Below are 16,059 nucleotides of genomic sequence, written 5' to 3'. Positions count from 1 at the left end.
TGTCCTTACACAACAGTGATAGAGTGTCTACATTATGTTTAGTGTGCATTACCTCTCTCATGCTCTCATGCCACTATTGACATATGATCAGCCTTCCATCTTTGCAAGTGTCCAAATTGACAATATGGTTTTAATGGTAACGGATTCAAATTGTGTGATTATTTATGATAAAGTTTTAAAAGTTTACATTTTCTTGCGAGACCCGTTTGAAAAGAACTCACCAACTAATTCAAAACAGCCGAATCATTTTTCGTTCAGTTAAAAATCCCAAACTTCAAAGTTTTTCTTAACATTTAAGGAAAAACTAGAACTTTTATTGGAGGCAGCCCTATAAATCCTTAAGGCTTTTTACACAGGTATCTGCTGAGCATTGCAAAACATTTGGAAACACAGCTGTGGTTATATGGAAATGGTTCCAAAAGAGAAAAGTGCCAGAATCTTTGAAGGATTTACACAACTTCATTTACATTCAGACCCACACAAATCATCAGCAGAGTAAAGCAGACTACGCTGTTATTCCAAAGGTGTACAGAGAGCTACTTGAGGATTCACTGGGGTGCTGTTGTGCAGCTGCCAAGGTGTTTCTGACAAGGTTCGCTTCGAAGTTGTAACTCCTGCAATACATAATGTATGGGGAACAGATGTCTGATATTAATTTGATTGTTAAAAATGTACTGAACCTGATGTGATGTTTGGCTTTCTATGAAAATAATTTAACATTAATTTAATTTGTGTTCAATATAATTTGTGCCACATTTCACCCTATGAATTATAAGATATGTATAATATTATTTATTATTCCGTGGCTTTGTTGAATACTCGATTCTGATTGGTCAATCACGGCGTTCTACCGTCTGTTATTTCTTTATAGCAGACCGTTGCTATGTATAACAGACCGTTGCTATGGGTGCAGTTCTGATGTTGGACTCTGGCGAACCGTTTTTGTGACAAATTATTGATTTCTCAAGTAAGTAGCCGTGTAATAAGCATGATAATGAACAGCTAGCAGGTCATTGTTGTGAATAAACCCCAACAGTGTGATGCGGCAGGACCCTGACGCGAAGCCGTAGACCCGGCTCGCTGTACATTATCCCTGACATAAATCACACTAATACCATAATCATATTTTAGTTTTTATCTCTGACTATAGGTAATTCTTGTGATTTTTAATGAATACCTTCATGTTCCAAAAGAGTGTGACAAACACTGAAACGTCACATCCAAGTCTGTTAATGAAACACTGGAATTAAAGATCCTAATAATGATAAAACACCACATGGTCAGACCACACATTCACACACTGCTAATGCTAAAGTATATACATGATATAACGTGGAAAAGCGGGGGTTGAAATTTGATTTTAAATCCCCCCACACCCACATTAGATTCTTTCTATTCACATGCATTCTCTACACAGCATCTTGAGCTGTGGCCCCTTCAGGTTCACCTGAGGGGTTATCTGCCGTCCTCTGCTCTCCATCGCTCGGGACCTCAGCTGATTGTTCTTTCCCACACACCTCTTCGCCGACAATCACTGTCTGAATGCCAGGCAGCAAAATAGCCGCCTCGGAAGCGGCCTTGGCGTCTGAAACTGAAGCCAAAATGGTCTGTGAGGCTGCAGCTTCCAGGACAGAGGCCGTAGAAACAGTTGGGATCTCTGAGACTGATGCGAACGTGCCATCAGAAACAGGAATTGAGAGAGTGGGTATAGACAGAGAGGTGGAGGAGGCTTCAGAGCACAAGGGGAGAGTGTGAGCCATGGAGACTGGTATTGAGAAGGGGATGCCTGATCCATCTAAGGAAATAACGCTGGCCCCTGTGCTGTCGGTGGTTACGATGGGCTGGAGCTGGGTCCCGGGTGGCATCTCGGTGTGGATGACGGTGATCCCGCCGAGGGCGCCGTGGCTGACCACAGCAAACGCCCCATGACTGGTCCATTCAGATGGGAGAGTGATCGGCTCAGACGACAACACCAAGGAGTCAGTGGGGGTTTTACCATGACCGCCAGCTGTACCAGTACCACCAGCAGCAGAACCACCAGCACCTTTTCTAGCAGTGCTCCTTTTCTCCTTTGGTCCTGCTTTTTCTGTCTTTCCCTTAGTAGGACTTTTGGGTTTCTTATCCTCCACATTTCCCTCCAGCACCACAAGGTAGGTTTTCCAGGGAGCATCCGAGTCATGGATCTGGATGTTAAAAGGAGCTCATGTTATTTTTTACAGCACATGTGATGAGTCAAAGTACTTTAAAAACACAACATATCAGGTGATAAACATGCATTGGCAGTCATTGTACAAAAGCCTAACGCCCTTAACAATATCCCCTTTTTGATCATGGGTAACTAAATGTTGTCAGAGCACAAGTTAAGGGATAGTTCAGGTGTTTTGATTTATCCATAGTCAGCAGTGTATTACTTAAAGTAGATGACGGTCGGTGTGCCCCCAGCTTAGAGAAGAAGACAGGAGTACCAACACAGGAGAAAAGCAATACAGTGCTGCGGACAGGGACGACAGAAAAACTTATTTTAGCCACCTAAAAAAAAGGCTCACCTATAAAAAAAAAAAAAAATCGATATCCATTTAAGTGCACGCTATATTTAGAATATTTTCACCACTTTATCTTGCCGTCAGACAGCCCTTTTCCTTCTCCTTTCCGACGGGGAACTGAACTGAAAGTGAAACTTATCTATGCTCTCTCCAAAGCCAGCAGGCTGAAATGACAAACAGTATAGATACGTTTCACTTTCAGTTAAGTTCGCCATCGGAAAATATTCTAAATATAACGTACAATCAAATGGATATCAATTTTTTTTAGGTGAGCCTTTCTTTTAGGTGGCTAAAATGTGTTTTTCTGCCGTTCCCGTCCACGGCACTATACTGCTTTGCTCCAGTGCTCCTGTCTGCTTCTCGATGCTGAGGGCTAGCCGACCGTCATCTACTGTAAATATTACACCTACTATGGATAAGTACCTCATACAACCGCACTTCAAAACAACCCAAATTATCACTTTGAACCCATACAGATGAAAATACCCTGATCTGATAGTTAGTCACTACAGTAAGATAAGCACTGCTCACCATAGTGTGCCTGCGAAGGGTGGACTTGTCTGTAAAGGTGCGTCTACAAAGACCACACATGTAGGGCTTCTCTCCTGTGTGAATACGCTGGTGCCTCTGGAGGGCGTTGAGCTGGGTGAACTGCTTGTCGCAGTCTTTACAGCTGTACGGACGCTCACCTAACAATCACCACAGAGGGAACAAACAGTGTGTTAACAGAGGGGAACAGTTAAGAAGAAAAAAACAGCTGTAAAGTAGACTAAGCCTCCAAATGAACAGGAACAAAATACGTCAATGATTTATACAATTACCTGTGTGTATCTTTAAATGCTGGTGGAGGGAATTCCTCTGAGCGAAGCCTCGACCGCACTGCTCGCACTTGTATGGCTTGGACCCGGTGTGGATGTTTGAGTGGTGTCTCAGGTATTCTTTAGATGCAAAGCTTTTCCCGCAGGCCTCACACATGAAGGGTTTCTCTCCTAAACAGGAGAAAAACTAACTTTTGGTCTGGTATGTGCACATAGCCTTGTCTTCATTTGGGTGCAAGCTTTAAGGGCCCACTTCACAAAACCTCTTTTTACAGAGACAGAATGCAGAAATCAAAATAGTTTTGAAATGATATCACTCTCTTACCTGTGTGTGATCGCTTGTGATAGGCCAACATGTGCTTCTGAGTGAACCGGGCTTCACACTCGTCACATGCGAATGGCTTCTCCCCTGTGTGAGTCCTGCACATAGTGAAACAAACACATTTAGCCCTCAACTATTTTTCCACATATACATACTGAATGTTATTAATATGTATAAAAGAACATTCACATCGCACATTGTTACTCTCTGGTTTCCAGGTTTTTCTAGCTAGAAGTGTTTATGTTCACAACTGATGATTGACTGACAGACGGTAGGAAAAATCTGACTGGAATTTCTACCAAAGTCAAAGGTATTTTGTCAAAGAGAGGTATTTTGCTCAACTTTTTACATTCCTCCTCACTGACCCAAGATTACAACCTGTCATCTTTCAGTAACATGCCCTGCCCGTCTTTAGCATCTACAAACCTCCCACTCCAGTTCACCATCATTTGACCGGCTGTCATCAGTGAGCTCCGTACCTGCGGTGCATCTTGAGGGCAGAGTTCTGGGTAAACCTGGCCCCGCAGTCGGTGCACTCGAAGGGCTTTGCACCCGTGTGTGTCCTCTCGTGCAACAACAGAGCGGTTTTGGAGCTGAGTGCCTTTCCGCAGTCGGGGCAGACATGTCGCGAATTGTTACGTTCATGCACCTGAGAAGCAGCGGGGATGTAAGACAGGAATGATCTCAGGATTGACTCTTTAGAAATGATTATTCTTGCATATTATTTATATATCATATATGTATTTTATCATGGAAATAACACTTGTATATGACTTTTAGATATAGGAAGTGTGTGGAATTGAATTAATCTTCACCTGTCTTTGATGGCGGACGACATCCTTCTTTCGTTTGAAGGTCTTCCCGCAGGAGTCGCAGGTAAAGAGCCTCTCGTTGCTGTGGACGTGCTTTTCGTGGATCTTCAGATTGCTGCGGTTGGCGAAGGTTTGCTGGCAGGTCTCACAGCGGTAGATGACGTCTGCTTTCACTCCATGGTACGTGCTGGCCAAAGGGAGCAGCAACAGGTTACAGCAATATCAGAAGACAAATGGCTTAGCTTTCATGATAGGTTGCGTCAATGATCATCTGACATAGCTCAAGCTTTGGAGGTGACTTTGAAAGATTTACTCCAGTGAACATGGTAGAGCTGTGGTAGCACAGTGCTGTCGTCACTGGGAGAACTGGTGAATGAAATAATTCTTATAGTAACAACACAGTTAGAAAATTACCAGTCTTGTGTATGGACACATTTCAGTTTTCAGTAACTTTCTGCTCAGTTGTTCAACTCAAAAAAAAGAAAAAAAAGCTTTTTGTACATTTTGGAAATGATGGTATGACCATACTATTAAAAAGCTGTCATAAGACTATAAGACCACCTAGGAAAATATCAAAACATGTTTGATAATGAGGTTGCAAGCTTGCAAACAGCTGCGTGCCAACCTCACTCCTGAAAATTTGCTTGCAATTGCCCTGGAATTAATCCTGTTATATAGGGCATCTATGGTATCAATCAATAAATGAAACCCTGGTGGAGCACTAATATGTCCTACCTGATGTGCTTCAAGTAGCTTCTCTCATAGTGGAAGGTCCGCTGGCACTTGTTACACTGAAACTGGGCCTTGGATGTTTTCTTTAATGTGTCCTTGAGCTGTCCCTCTTCATCCTCCTCCTCATCCCCCATAGATAACAACAAGGAGTCTTCTTCAGGATCACTACTCTGCACATCTTCCATACCATTCCAATCCCAATCATCCGTATCAGAGGCTGGCATTCCCACTGATGACTCGTACCCTTTCTCTGCCTGAGCCTCGGCTTCAGTCCTGTCCTCATTCTCCTCCGTGTCTTCATTGGTAACTTGTTTTTTATTGTCAGGGTTAGCCTCTCTTTTAGTATTAAAATGACTCCGAAGGACTTTACGGCCAGCCATCCTCAGTTTTAGGCTTTTTCCTTGTATTGTTTCATCCTTCGCGGCTTTCTTTACCTTTAATCTTTTTGAAATGACTTCTTTCTCAGAGCTCTGTGGAGAGAGCCGCCGCTTAAGAAGTAACCGTTTAGGCTGCTTCTTCACTTTGGTCTTTTTGTCTTTCTTGGCACCATGTAAGTCACCTTTATCTACTGATGCGGATGCTTTCTTCGTAGGTTTTTGCAGGATTCCAGCACTCATGGCCTCACCGCAAACCTCAGACAGATCCTCACAGTCCAAAAGCTGTGCCGCTGCTTGAACATCACCAATCTTGTCTCTGACAACTTCAACTTTACCAGTGTACACAAACTCCAAAAACTTGGAGAAATCGTTGGAGTGCATATTGGAGAGTAATACTTTGTCTCGGGCGGCATCCTGAGAGAGAAGGATCTTCTTGAAGTAGCCACTGGATGCCGCGAGCATCAGCTGGTGGGCCTGAAACTCCTGCACGTCTCCCTGGTAGTCTACCTGCACTGTGACATCACTGAGCTGTCCCTGCAGCCTCAGCTGTTGCAGAGAGGCCAGGATGTTTTCGTGGTGGGACTTGGAGGTAAGCTGGACAACTTTGAGCCCCATAATTCATTTGTGCTGCTGAGAAATACAAGAAGGGGGAATGGTGACTTATAATGCTTAAACTATCGAGTTGTGTTTCATTAAATTTGTGAACACACTCACACATATTTTCTCACAGGTGGGACGATGAAGCTAAAATAAGATTCAAGATTCACTTTATTGTCATTTCACTGAGTATTTGCATACACAGAAGGAAACAAAATATTGTTTCTCCCAGCTCCCGTCAGTGCATTAAAACGGATAGAATAAATAAGTATTCAAATTAACATACCTAAAAATAACAATAAAAAAATAAAATAAGTAAACGTTTCAGACACAATTTCAAACAAATTTCAGTCATACACCAAATTTGCAGTCGTGTTTAGCAGCAGAGAAAAATGCATTTATGTCCATAGTAAAGTGCTGTTTGCATTACTGTTCAAGTCAGATAACAACAAATCTGCTGAGAAGTCAATTATAAAAAAATGATCCAAGTATACTTAGATTTTTCTGTATACTTGTCAGTATGAGCAAAGTGTACTTACTTAACTTACCTTACCTTGCTCAAAAGCAAAAAAGGCAGCTAGTTCTCAAGTCCATTAAAATAACTAACCTCTCTGACACAAAGTGCAGGTGAAACACCTCAAAGCTGCCATGCTTTCAGCCTGACAGGCTGACAGCGTTGTGATACTGTTGTTCTTTTAACTTGATAACATTCAGTGCTAACAGTAGCATCACAGACACAATGCTAGCTAATCAAGCTAGGTGAGCTGACTGTCAACACAACACAAGCTGGTTGAGATTACACATGTTCACACTGACTACACACAGGGATATGAGTGAACGTGTAGCAGCAGCACAGCTAACAAGGCTACACACAACAACAACACGAAGCAAGGTGTTCTTACCGTAAGCTCGGTAAGATGGCAGCCCTTAATGTTCTCTCTGCGGCGGAAGGTATTTCCTGTGGCACGTCTCTTCCAAACTGACGGACTTCCGGTGCCGAGGTGGTCGATTCAGGATCAGTCCTTCATTCATGGTTTGTGTTTAAAGTGTGAATTACAGAGTTTAACTGCTGCTCCTGGATCATTTACTCAGGTTTGTTGGCTATAAGCGCATAACGTTATCGCCTGACATTTGAGTCTTTTTGAGGCATCACTGTAAATTATTTTAGCTAGATAACAATGTATATTTGTGGTTTTTCCTTAGTTATCTCCAAAATACTGTTCATCTAACTCAGAGGTCTTTAAGCAGCCTGCAGCTCTTCAGCTCCTCTCCAGTGGCTCCCTGTCTGTGGATTTATAAACATGGAAATGAATAACCGTTTATCGTTTACATTTTCATTGTTATTCATCATTGTTGTAGGTTTATGGTATGACGGAGTATTAGGGCCACATTGAGGAAAAAAAATAAATCTGAGATTTTGAGAATAAAGTCATAATATTACTAGAAAAAAGTCATAATATTACTAAAATAAAGTCATAATATTACTAGAATAAAGCCCTAATATTACTAGAATAAAGTCATAATATTACTAGAATAAAGCCCTTATATTACTAGAATAAAGTCATAATATTACTAGAATAAAGCCCTTATATTACTAGAATAAAGTCATAATATTACTAGAATAAAGCCCTAATATTACTAGAATAAAGTCATAATATTACTAGAATAAAGTCATAATATTACGAGAATAAAGCCCTAATATTACTAGAATAAAGTCATAATATTACGAGGATAAAGTCATAATATTACTAGAATAAAGCCCTAATATTACTAGAATAAAGTCATAATATTACTAGAATAAAGTCATAATATTACTAGAATAAAGCCCTAATATTACTAGAATAAAGTCATAATATTACTAGAATAAAGTCATAATTTTACTAGAATAAATTCATAATATTACGAGAATAAAGTCATGAAATTACAAAAGTAAAGTCATAATATTACGAGAATAAAGTCATGCTACGAGAAAAAAAGGCATAATATTATAAAGTACGAATTTGACGTGCTACTTTCTTTTTTTCTCATAGTGTTATAACTTTATTCTCATATTACAACTTTTTTTCTTTTAAAGTTATGACTTTATTCTCATATTACGACTTTATTCTCATAATATTAAAACTTTTTTTTCTCGTAGTTATGAATTTATTCTTGTAATATTACAACTTTTTTTCTTGTAAAGTTATGACTTTATTCTCACAATATTACAACTTTTTTTCTTGTAAAGTTATGACTTTATTCTCATATTAAAAATGTTTTTGTCGTAGTTATGACTTTATTCTCATAATGTTAAAAAAAATTCTCATAAAGTTATGACTTTATTCTTGTAATATTATGACATTATTCTGTAAATCTCAGATGTTTTGTCCCTCAATGTGGCCCTAATACTCCGTAGTAAATTTGCACTGTGGCCCTCACTGCATCAGACTTATATACTATATACTTAGACTATAAACTGTGTTACCTTCATCACAATGCTCAAATTTTTTGCGGCTCCAGACAGATTTTTTGTTGTTGTTTTCTGCCTAAAAAGGCTCTTTTGATAGTAAAGGTTGCTGACCCCTGACCTAACGTATATATTCTTTTAACAGCCGTTGAGCAATAATGTGTTGCACTTCTATCGTTACTGTTATTTCTGTGGGATTTTATTTGAAGTAAAACTCTTGTTTCACCTCCTTTGGCAAGCTAAGTGTAAGCCCCTAAGGTTATCTTGTGAACATGTTGAACAGGTATACAGGTATATAATAACAGCAGTATAATTATTGCATTTTAAATAGTGATTTTACTGAAGTAATGACGTTACCGTAACTCTTAAGACTAATGACTGAACTTGAGTGTTTATTGGTGCAATACTGCCTCTTCTCAGCACTGGGGCGCCATTGCACAGAAGGACCACAGACTACAGTCTATGATAAAGGACATGACATGGTATAAGCAGCTACTAGTGTTGAATTAAAAAAAACAGATTAGCCTGCATCTTTAACAACCAAATTTGCATTTTCTTCAGCTTTTTCCACACATAGACTACTCTTATTCTAGCCGATAGTTTCACAGGGCAGACCTGCTCAGTGTTAAACTAGCTGCTTAATAGTCTGTTGTATGAGAATGGTTTCTAGTAATAGTCTGTTGTAGGAGAATGGTTCCAAAACCAGTACAAAAATAGGTCAACGCACTGAAGGATTTAAGGTAATTCTTTTACATTCAGACCAGCATAAATCATCTAGCATTGCAAAAGGTATGCTGTCATTCCAAAGGTGTATGGAAAGCTACTTGAGGATTCACTAGGGTGCTGTTCTGCAGCTGCCAAGGTTTTTTTTTTTTTTTTCCTTCCAGAGGAAATCCATATACCTTACATTTGTCTTAATGAATTCTGCAAGCTAGCAATCTGCTCTCTTCCGGTGACTCATGCTGCTCTCTGGGCCGAAGCTGTGCAGACTTCAGCTCTGACCTGGAACACTGTGTTCGCCTTGGTTTTTATTATTACTACTCTGCCACACACACACACACACACACACACACACACACACACACACACACACACACACACACACACACACCGCACACAACAAAATGTTTTAAAGATTACACTTTTCATACAACCACTCCTTCCTGGTTCATTTTTATACTAGACACACAACATCTGCAGATGTAATGATCTGTAACTGTATGCTCATGGGAATCAAACGTATTTGCATAGATATTAATATGGTGTAAAGTTTTACCATGGAACTTTAATAGGCTGCTCTATCAAAAAGTAAACACAACTACAAGCCAAGTATACCTTTCTGTAGGCCTATAAAGCAAGAATACTTAATTATACTTTTCTTAAGTATATCTTGATCAAAATATTAAGTACTAGTAGGCTTATAAGCCAAGAATACTTAGACTCTTCTGTATACTTGTCAGTATAAGCCAAGTAATGCGATTTTTCTGTATACTTGTCAGTATGAACCAAGTATACTTAGACTTTTCTGTATACTTGTCAGTATAAGCCAAGTATACTTAGACTTTTCTGTATACTTGTCAGTATAAGCCAAGAATACTTAGACTTTTCTGTATACTTGTCAGTATGATCCAAGTATACTTAGACTTTTCTGTATACTTGTCAGTATAAGCCAAGAATACTTAGACTTTTCTGTATACTTGTCAGTATGATCCAAGTATACTTAGACTTTTCTGTATACCTTTAAGTATAAGCCAAGTATACTTAGACTTTTCTGTATACTTGTCAGTATGAGCAAAGTATACTTATGTATACTTTTGTTAAGTATATCTCTGATAAGAACATATAAAGTAAACTGAATTTATACTCTCTTATTTTAAGTTTAAAAGAAGTACTGTATACTAATAGCACACTTCTTTTTGGTAAGGGAACAAGCGTAGAGTTTAATGGAATACATTAGTACAACTTTTGACATGACTGAGATTAGAGGAAGGAAAACTTTTTTCTCTTTGGTCACAGGAGTGCAAAACTTTTCTTTTTTGCCTGACAAAAGGACTCTGCATGTTATGGAAAAGTTGTTTTTTCATAGAATCTGCTATACTAAAATGATAAAATAATAGTTTCATATAAACAGTCATTGCAGTTATGGCCAGTTGGGTCACATTTTATTTTTTCCTGTGCTGCATACACTAAGTTGACATAAAAATGGTTCAGCAGGGTCACAGGCTCTGAGTAATACCCATGGTAATATTAAAACCCAAGTTGTGGTTTGTGATGTAACAGGATGCGTTGTCAGAACGAAGATATGGCAGAGAAACAGACTTGAGGTTTCTACATGTCATCACTGGTTGACATGTAATCAAGGGGATGAACATACTGTATGCTGCATCACTGAAATAACAAAAGAGTCATTTCAGAAACATGACATTTAAATCCACTTTCCGTGGTGATACTGATTGGTTGACTTTTCAGATGGCTCTGGGGTATTTTGTGTTATTCGGAAGTGCACAGTTAAGCTGGGGAGGGAGATAAAGTGGATGCCAAGTCAACTACAGTCAAGGGTCCAGATGTTGCCAATGCACGGCATGCTTGATAGCCAGCTGTGTTGCCAGGTTGTCCAGTAGCAAATTAAATTCCCACGTATACATCATCACGTTGTCAGCGAAGAAGATGAGGCGCTGAAAGGTGATGGGGCTCAGCACACATAACATTCTGCCGTGTTTGCTCTGCTATGGGTAGACTCCTCCACGCAACCGAAAATATCTGCGCTGACGTTCCACAGCGCACAAACAACATGACAAAATGTGCACTGTGTGAGAGAAAAAACTCAAAGCCAAGGCCGAATTTAATTTGAGGCTACAGAGCACGCACACACACCGTAGAGAAAACACAGTAGAATACAAGAGTTCGGTGGTGATGGTTGCGTCCGGATTCGGTTTTATGTGCTGGAGTCGTACAAACACTTTAATTTGGATGCAGCGAGGGAAGGTCAGTCAGTCAGTGTCCTCGCAGGACCTCTCAACAGCTTCTTAAGAGGGCTGACTCATAATCCCAGCAGATGAACTGAGCCAGTGATGGTAAACACAAGAACATTACAGTGCATGGAAGTGCAGACGGTGGTGGTCCAAGAATAACCGCAGCATTCTCTTTGTGCTCGCCCATAGAACCACACAGCTGATGCCAGACCAATCAAAAACCAGTCCAACTCAGTATTCTGTGGTGTCTTTCTCTTCCCCTCCAGTCAGTGAACTTGGTTAACAGAAAACATCTTTCATGAATTTATTTTTTCATGCTCTTAGAGACATCAATACCTTTTTTCATTTTTTATTTTTTATCAATGGCATGCTCCTACGTTGACACAAGGGGACACTTTATTGATTTTATGCAGATTTGGAGAGTGGTTTTAGTTGTTTTAGTAAACGGACATTTATCTCCACCCATGTTTATGTAAGGTACAAATTGGGCAGGAGTCAAATATTGTACATGTTTGAGCAATCCTGTCAAGGCCAAGGTTACTTTGCCAGGATACACATAGCAGTCCTCCAGACCCGTCTCTGGTAGACTCTCTGAACACTTCAACCTAACTTCTTTCCCCCTTTCCTCTTCTCTTTTCCTTTTTCACTGGCCGGATGCCACACCACATTCAGCCAGTCCAGAATATCACTGGAACCCCTAAAACCTCAATGTAACATCAGGACATAAACTAATGATTCACAAAAATTGCAGAAGACTCTTAGTGCAATAATGTGGAAATGTTGGCTGACGAGAAATTACAGTACTTGAAGAAGGACACAGCCTCACACATGACCAAATATGATCATAAACAGGCAAAAAAGATTTTTAAAAAGTAGCCACACTAGCAGCATGGCTCTAAGGATGGCATTATCTGTCTGTTTGTCTGAATTGATTGCCATCAAATTTGGTACAGGTATCCATGTTGCCAAGAGGATGAATCCTAATGACTTTGGTGATGCCCTGACTTTTCTTCCAGCGCCACCATCAGGTTAAAATTTCAATTTGTCCATACTTTGGGATCGCGTCTAGAAGGGAACCCGCAAATTGTGAAAACTTACAAAAACTATTGCGAGACTCGCTGCCCGATGACCTATCCTGACGTTAACCATTCAAGGTCAATGCCTCGCCTAACTATTCGAGGTCAATGCCTAACCTTAACTATTCAACGTCAATGCCTAAACTTAGCCCTTCGAGGTCAATGCCTAACCATAACTATTCGAGGGCAATGCCTAACCTTACAGGTTACTATTCAAGGTCAATGCCTAGCCTTAACTATTCGAGGTCAATGCCCAGCCTTAACTATTCAAGGTCAATACCCAGCCTCAACTATTTGAGGTCATTGCCTAACCTTAACTATTCAATGTCAATGCCTAGCCGGAACTATTCAAGGTCAATGCCTAACCATAACTATTCGAGGTCAATGCCTAACCTTAAGTATTCAAGGATTAATGCTCAACCTTAGTGAGAGTTGAGTTGAGAAGTTACCTTCTAGATGCAACCATACCTTGGTTTATGACCAAGTACTTGCAAAACTAATTAGCAAATGTTAGCTAGCATGCTAAACAAGATGGTAAAAATGGTAAACATTATACTTACCAATCAGCATGTTGTCATTGTCTTTGTGAACATGTTCGCATGCTAACACTCGTACAGCCTCACAGAGCAGCTAGCATGGCTCTAGTAGACTCTTGTTCTAAACTTCACTTCACTGCTGTGTGTTGCAACAAACAACTTCACCTACATGAAACGAATATAGTGCAAAAATAACCCGAGAATGGTATCTGTCCTCTCCCCCTCAAATAGGCTCCGTTTCACCAAACAGAGATGTTTTTCTTCTGGTTCGGAAAATACATTCCCTTCATTGATGAAAAGATATACTGCATTCAGAGATGAAATTACTTTCCAAATGGCCTCTGACTCACCATCTCTATTCCCAGTGCTCTCTCGCACTCACCCCCCCACACCCCCTCCCTCACCGCCTCTCCACCTTCACTCGTCCTTGTGCATGTTCTATCTATTGTAACTGTATACAGCACTTAGCACTTCAGACGCAGACAAACCAGCTCAAGGACAACCGCCCACTCTTGTGATGCTCATAAATAGACTATTTGTCCGGGCTTACCAATCACCTTACCCACCGAGCCTGTGTGGGTGCTTTATGGACATTGTGTAGCGCGCACCGAAATAGATCTCCACTTCTGCTGCGTGAGGGTGGATTCGGGCCTCCAGCCTGCAGTGTGAGACCAGTTTGCACAGGGAAAAAGCTTTGTTGTGCCTCTGAAAATGAACAATAATGACTCACAAAGTCTATCCCTTTAGAATGTGTGATTTTGTATCATCCGCTTGCAATCTGTAGCACACTAAAACAGGTGGTCTCACCTCCGCAATGCTTCCCAGAATGCAACACTCTCCCAGACTGTGTGGGACATGACCGTCAGCACATTCCTGGAGAGCTGGATCCCCAGAAGCAACAATTCCTCCTTCCTCTCTTCCCTCCCTTCCTTCCTGCCGCCCTCGTGTCCTCTCCTTCGCTTCCGTGGATTGCATCACTTCGTCTGCCTCCTGGCCTCTTCTGCTCGGACCCTTTAATCACATATGGCACACACACACAAAAAGTAAATGTGTGCACACCGCAGGCACACACGAATGCAGACACACACACACCCACTGCGGGCAGAAGGCACCCTCGTCAGTCCTCGTACTGGTTTTGTGGCTTCAGTTGGAATTTTATGGTTGGTTTGAGCAGAGGATTCTGGAGGCTTTCCAGCTGCCCTCCAAAGACTCTCTTTCTCTCCCTCCATCTCTTTGTTCCTTCCTTTCAGCTTTTCTCCTCTTTTTTTCCTTTCCTCCTCTCTTTCCTCCCCCCCCTCCCTGCATCACCCGCTCGCCCTCAAGGTCAGAAATATCCTGTGGTTTAGGTTTGATCCCCTTGGATATGCCTTCGCTCTCTCTCTCTCTCTCTCTTTCTGTCTCTCGTTTCCTTTTCTGTCTCGCTCGTGCTCGCTCAGGGACACACACACACTTACTGTAAGCATACTCTAAGCATTCCCATACAGGAAACACATGCTGGGATCAGCCTAGGCGGGTCTGTGTGTCTTGCAACACACACACACACACACACTCCCACCGGGGGTCAACAGTCTATCCGAACATGTAACATTCAGAAAGAAAAAAAACGCATAGTTCTCTGAGCTGAAGTTGTCATCACCAGAGACCTTCTTCATCTTAAATCCGATGGTTCAGTGACAGTAAATAAAAGAGACTGAGCCTCTACTTTCTTCCCATGGAGTTGACTCTCGCAGCGAGGCGACTGCACTGACCGTAGCCAGGTTAACCCTGTTCCTCTGGGTTCACCTATTCTCTGAGTTGTGTAACATGGCAGGGGTCCAGCACTTGTGTAATAACAGGGGCCTTGGCTGGCTGAAAGAATGCCAGTTCAACCACTCATCCTTTCGGGTTATTGCAGGAAAGCAAAGTCTTGCCTAATTAAAGTCCTGATCCGGAGTCTCTCCTGTTAGAGCATCAGTCATGGTCATACAGATGTTGAGTTAAGGTTTTCTACGGGAAAATAAAAGTTTTTCTTGGGATCTCCATAGCACTGACATAGAGAGAGCTAAATACTGACCTTGGATCTGTGTAAAAGAACCCCATCAGACATTGAACCGGCTCTCATTTTCCTTCAAGGCAAATTTGTTTTGTTAGGTAAAAAGGGAACAAGGGGTGGGTATTCTTGCCTCTTGCAACCATGTGGGACTTTCCTCATTATTTTTTATCACCACTTCGCACATACACGGGCCTCCCAGCATGCCGAACACTCTGCTGACATATCTGGCCTTGAGCTGAGTCAATCAGTTGCGGGGACAGGAGTTTTGACAGGGATTGCCGTATAGCGCCGTTTCGGATTGACGCCTTAACGGGTGGAATAAGAAAGGCTCTCCCAGTAAAATAAACCACAAAATAGTTCTCGGGAAACGCTGCACCATGCTGTTTCGGTTCCTGCTTGTTGACACAACGGCTCAAGACGGATTGTTTTTCAAATACGCAACCGGGCCCGTCAAATATACAATGTCAAATTAACTTTGGGGTCGTCTCTCAAATGTCTGCGTTCTCCATACGGCATTTGTCCATTTTCTTTGGGTGGTGTCCCAGAAGTGAAGGAGACCACAGACATGAAAATACCTATGTGAAATGAAGCCTAACCATACGGCCCACAGTCTCTCATGTAATAAAGCCGGCTTAGATTGTTTTGTTAAATTATTCTCATCATAGCTTAATTCTTTATATGCTGTTGTTTTAAATAGAAAATACATTGCCTTGTTTGATTTATATAGCCACCATTACTTGCTTCAGAAAAGGGCTTCATAACATAAAATACTCTCGTACTGGGTGAGAAAATGAGG

At 41.1% G+C, this 16,059-nt stretch overlaps 1 protein-coding gene across 3 annotated transcripts in view; it reads right to left on the bottom strand.

Annotated features, from left to right (window-relative positions):
• Positions 1 to 345: 345 nt before the first annotated feature.
• gzf1 (GDNF-inducible zinc finger protein 1) overlaps positions 346 to 16,059 on the bottom strand; it is a 498,954-nt gene continuing 483,240 nt past the window's right edge. The window contains exons 2-9 of one of the 3 annotated variants that reach the window (XM_074615421.1): positions 7,104 to 7,130; positions 5,231 to 6,234; positions 4,499 to 4,682; positions 4,163 to 4,332; positions 3,687 to 3,781; positions 3,365 to 3,532; positions 3,075 to 3,232; positions 346 to 2,183 (exon numbers count right to left, since the gene is read on the bottom strand). In XM_074615421.1, coding sequence (XP_074471522.1) covers positions 1,410 to 2,183; positions 3,075 to 3,232; positions 3,365 to 3,532; positions 3,687 to 3,781; positions 4,163 to 4,332; positions 4,499 to 4,682; positions 5,231 to 6,219 — 2,538 coding nt within the window. In that variant the 5' untranslated portion in view covers positions 6,220 to 6,234; positions 7,104 to 7,130 and the 3' untranslated portion in view covers positions 346 to 1,409. Of the gene's footprint in view, positions 2,184 to 3,074; positions 3,233 to 3,364; positions 3,533 to 3,686; positions 3,782 to 4,162; positions 4,333 to 4,498; positions 4,683 to 5,230; positions 6,235 to 6,754; positions 6,911 to 7,103; positions 7,131 to 16,059 lie in introns of those variants that run through there. The other 2 variants (XM_074615422.1, XM_074615424.1) reach the window with 2 other exon arrangements.

The sequence above is a fragment of the Sebastes fasciatus genome, chromosome 18, assembly GCF_043250625.1.
Source record: "Sebastes fasciatus isolate fSebFas1 chromosome 18, fSebFas1.pri, whole genome shotgun sequence".
NCBI classification, from domain to species: domain Eukaryota; kingdom Metazoa; phylum Chordata; class Actinopteri; order Perciformes; family Sebastidae; genus Sebastes; species Sebastes fasciatus.
Note: the sequence above shows the minus strand (reverse complement) of the source record. Positions and strands in the feature narration are given on the sequence as shown.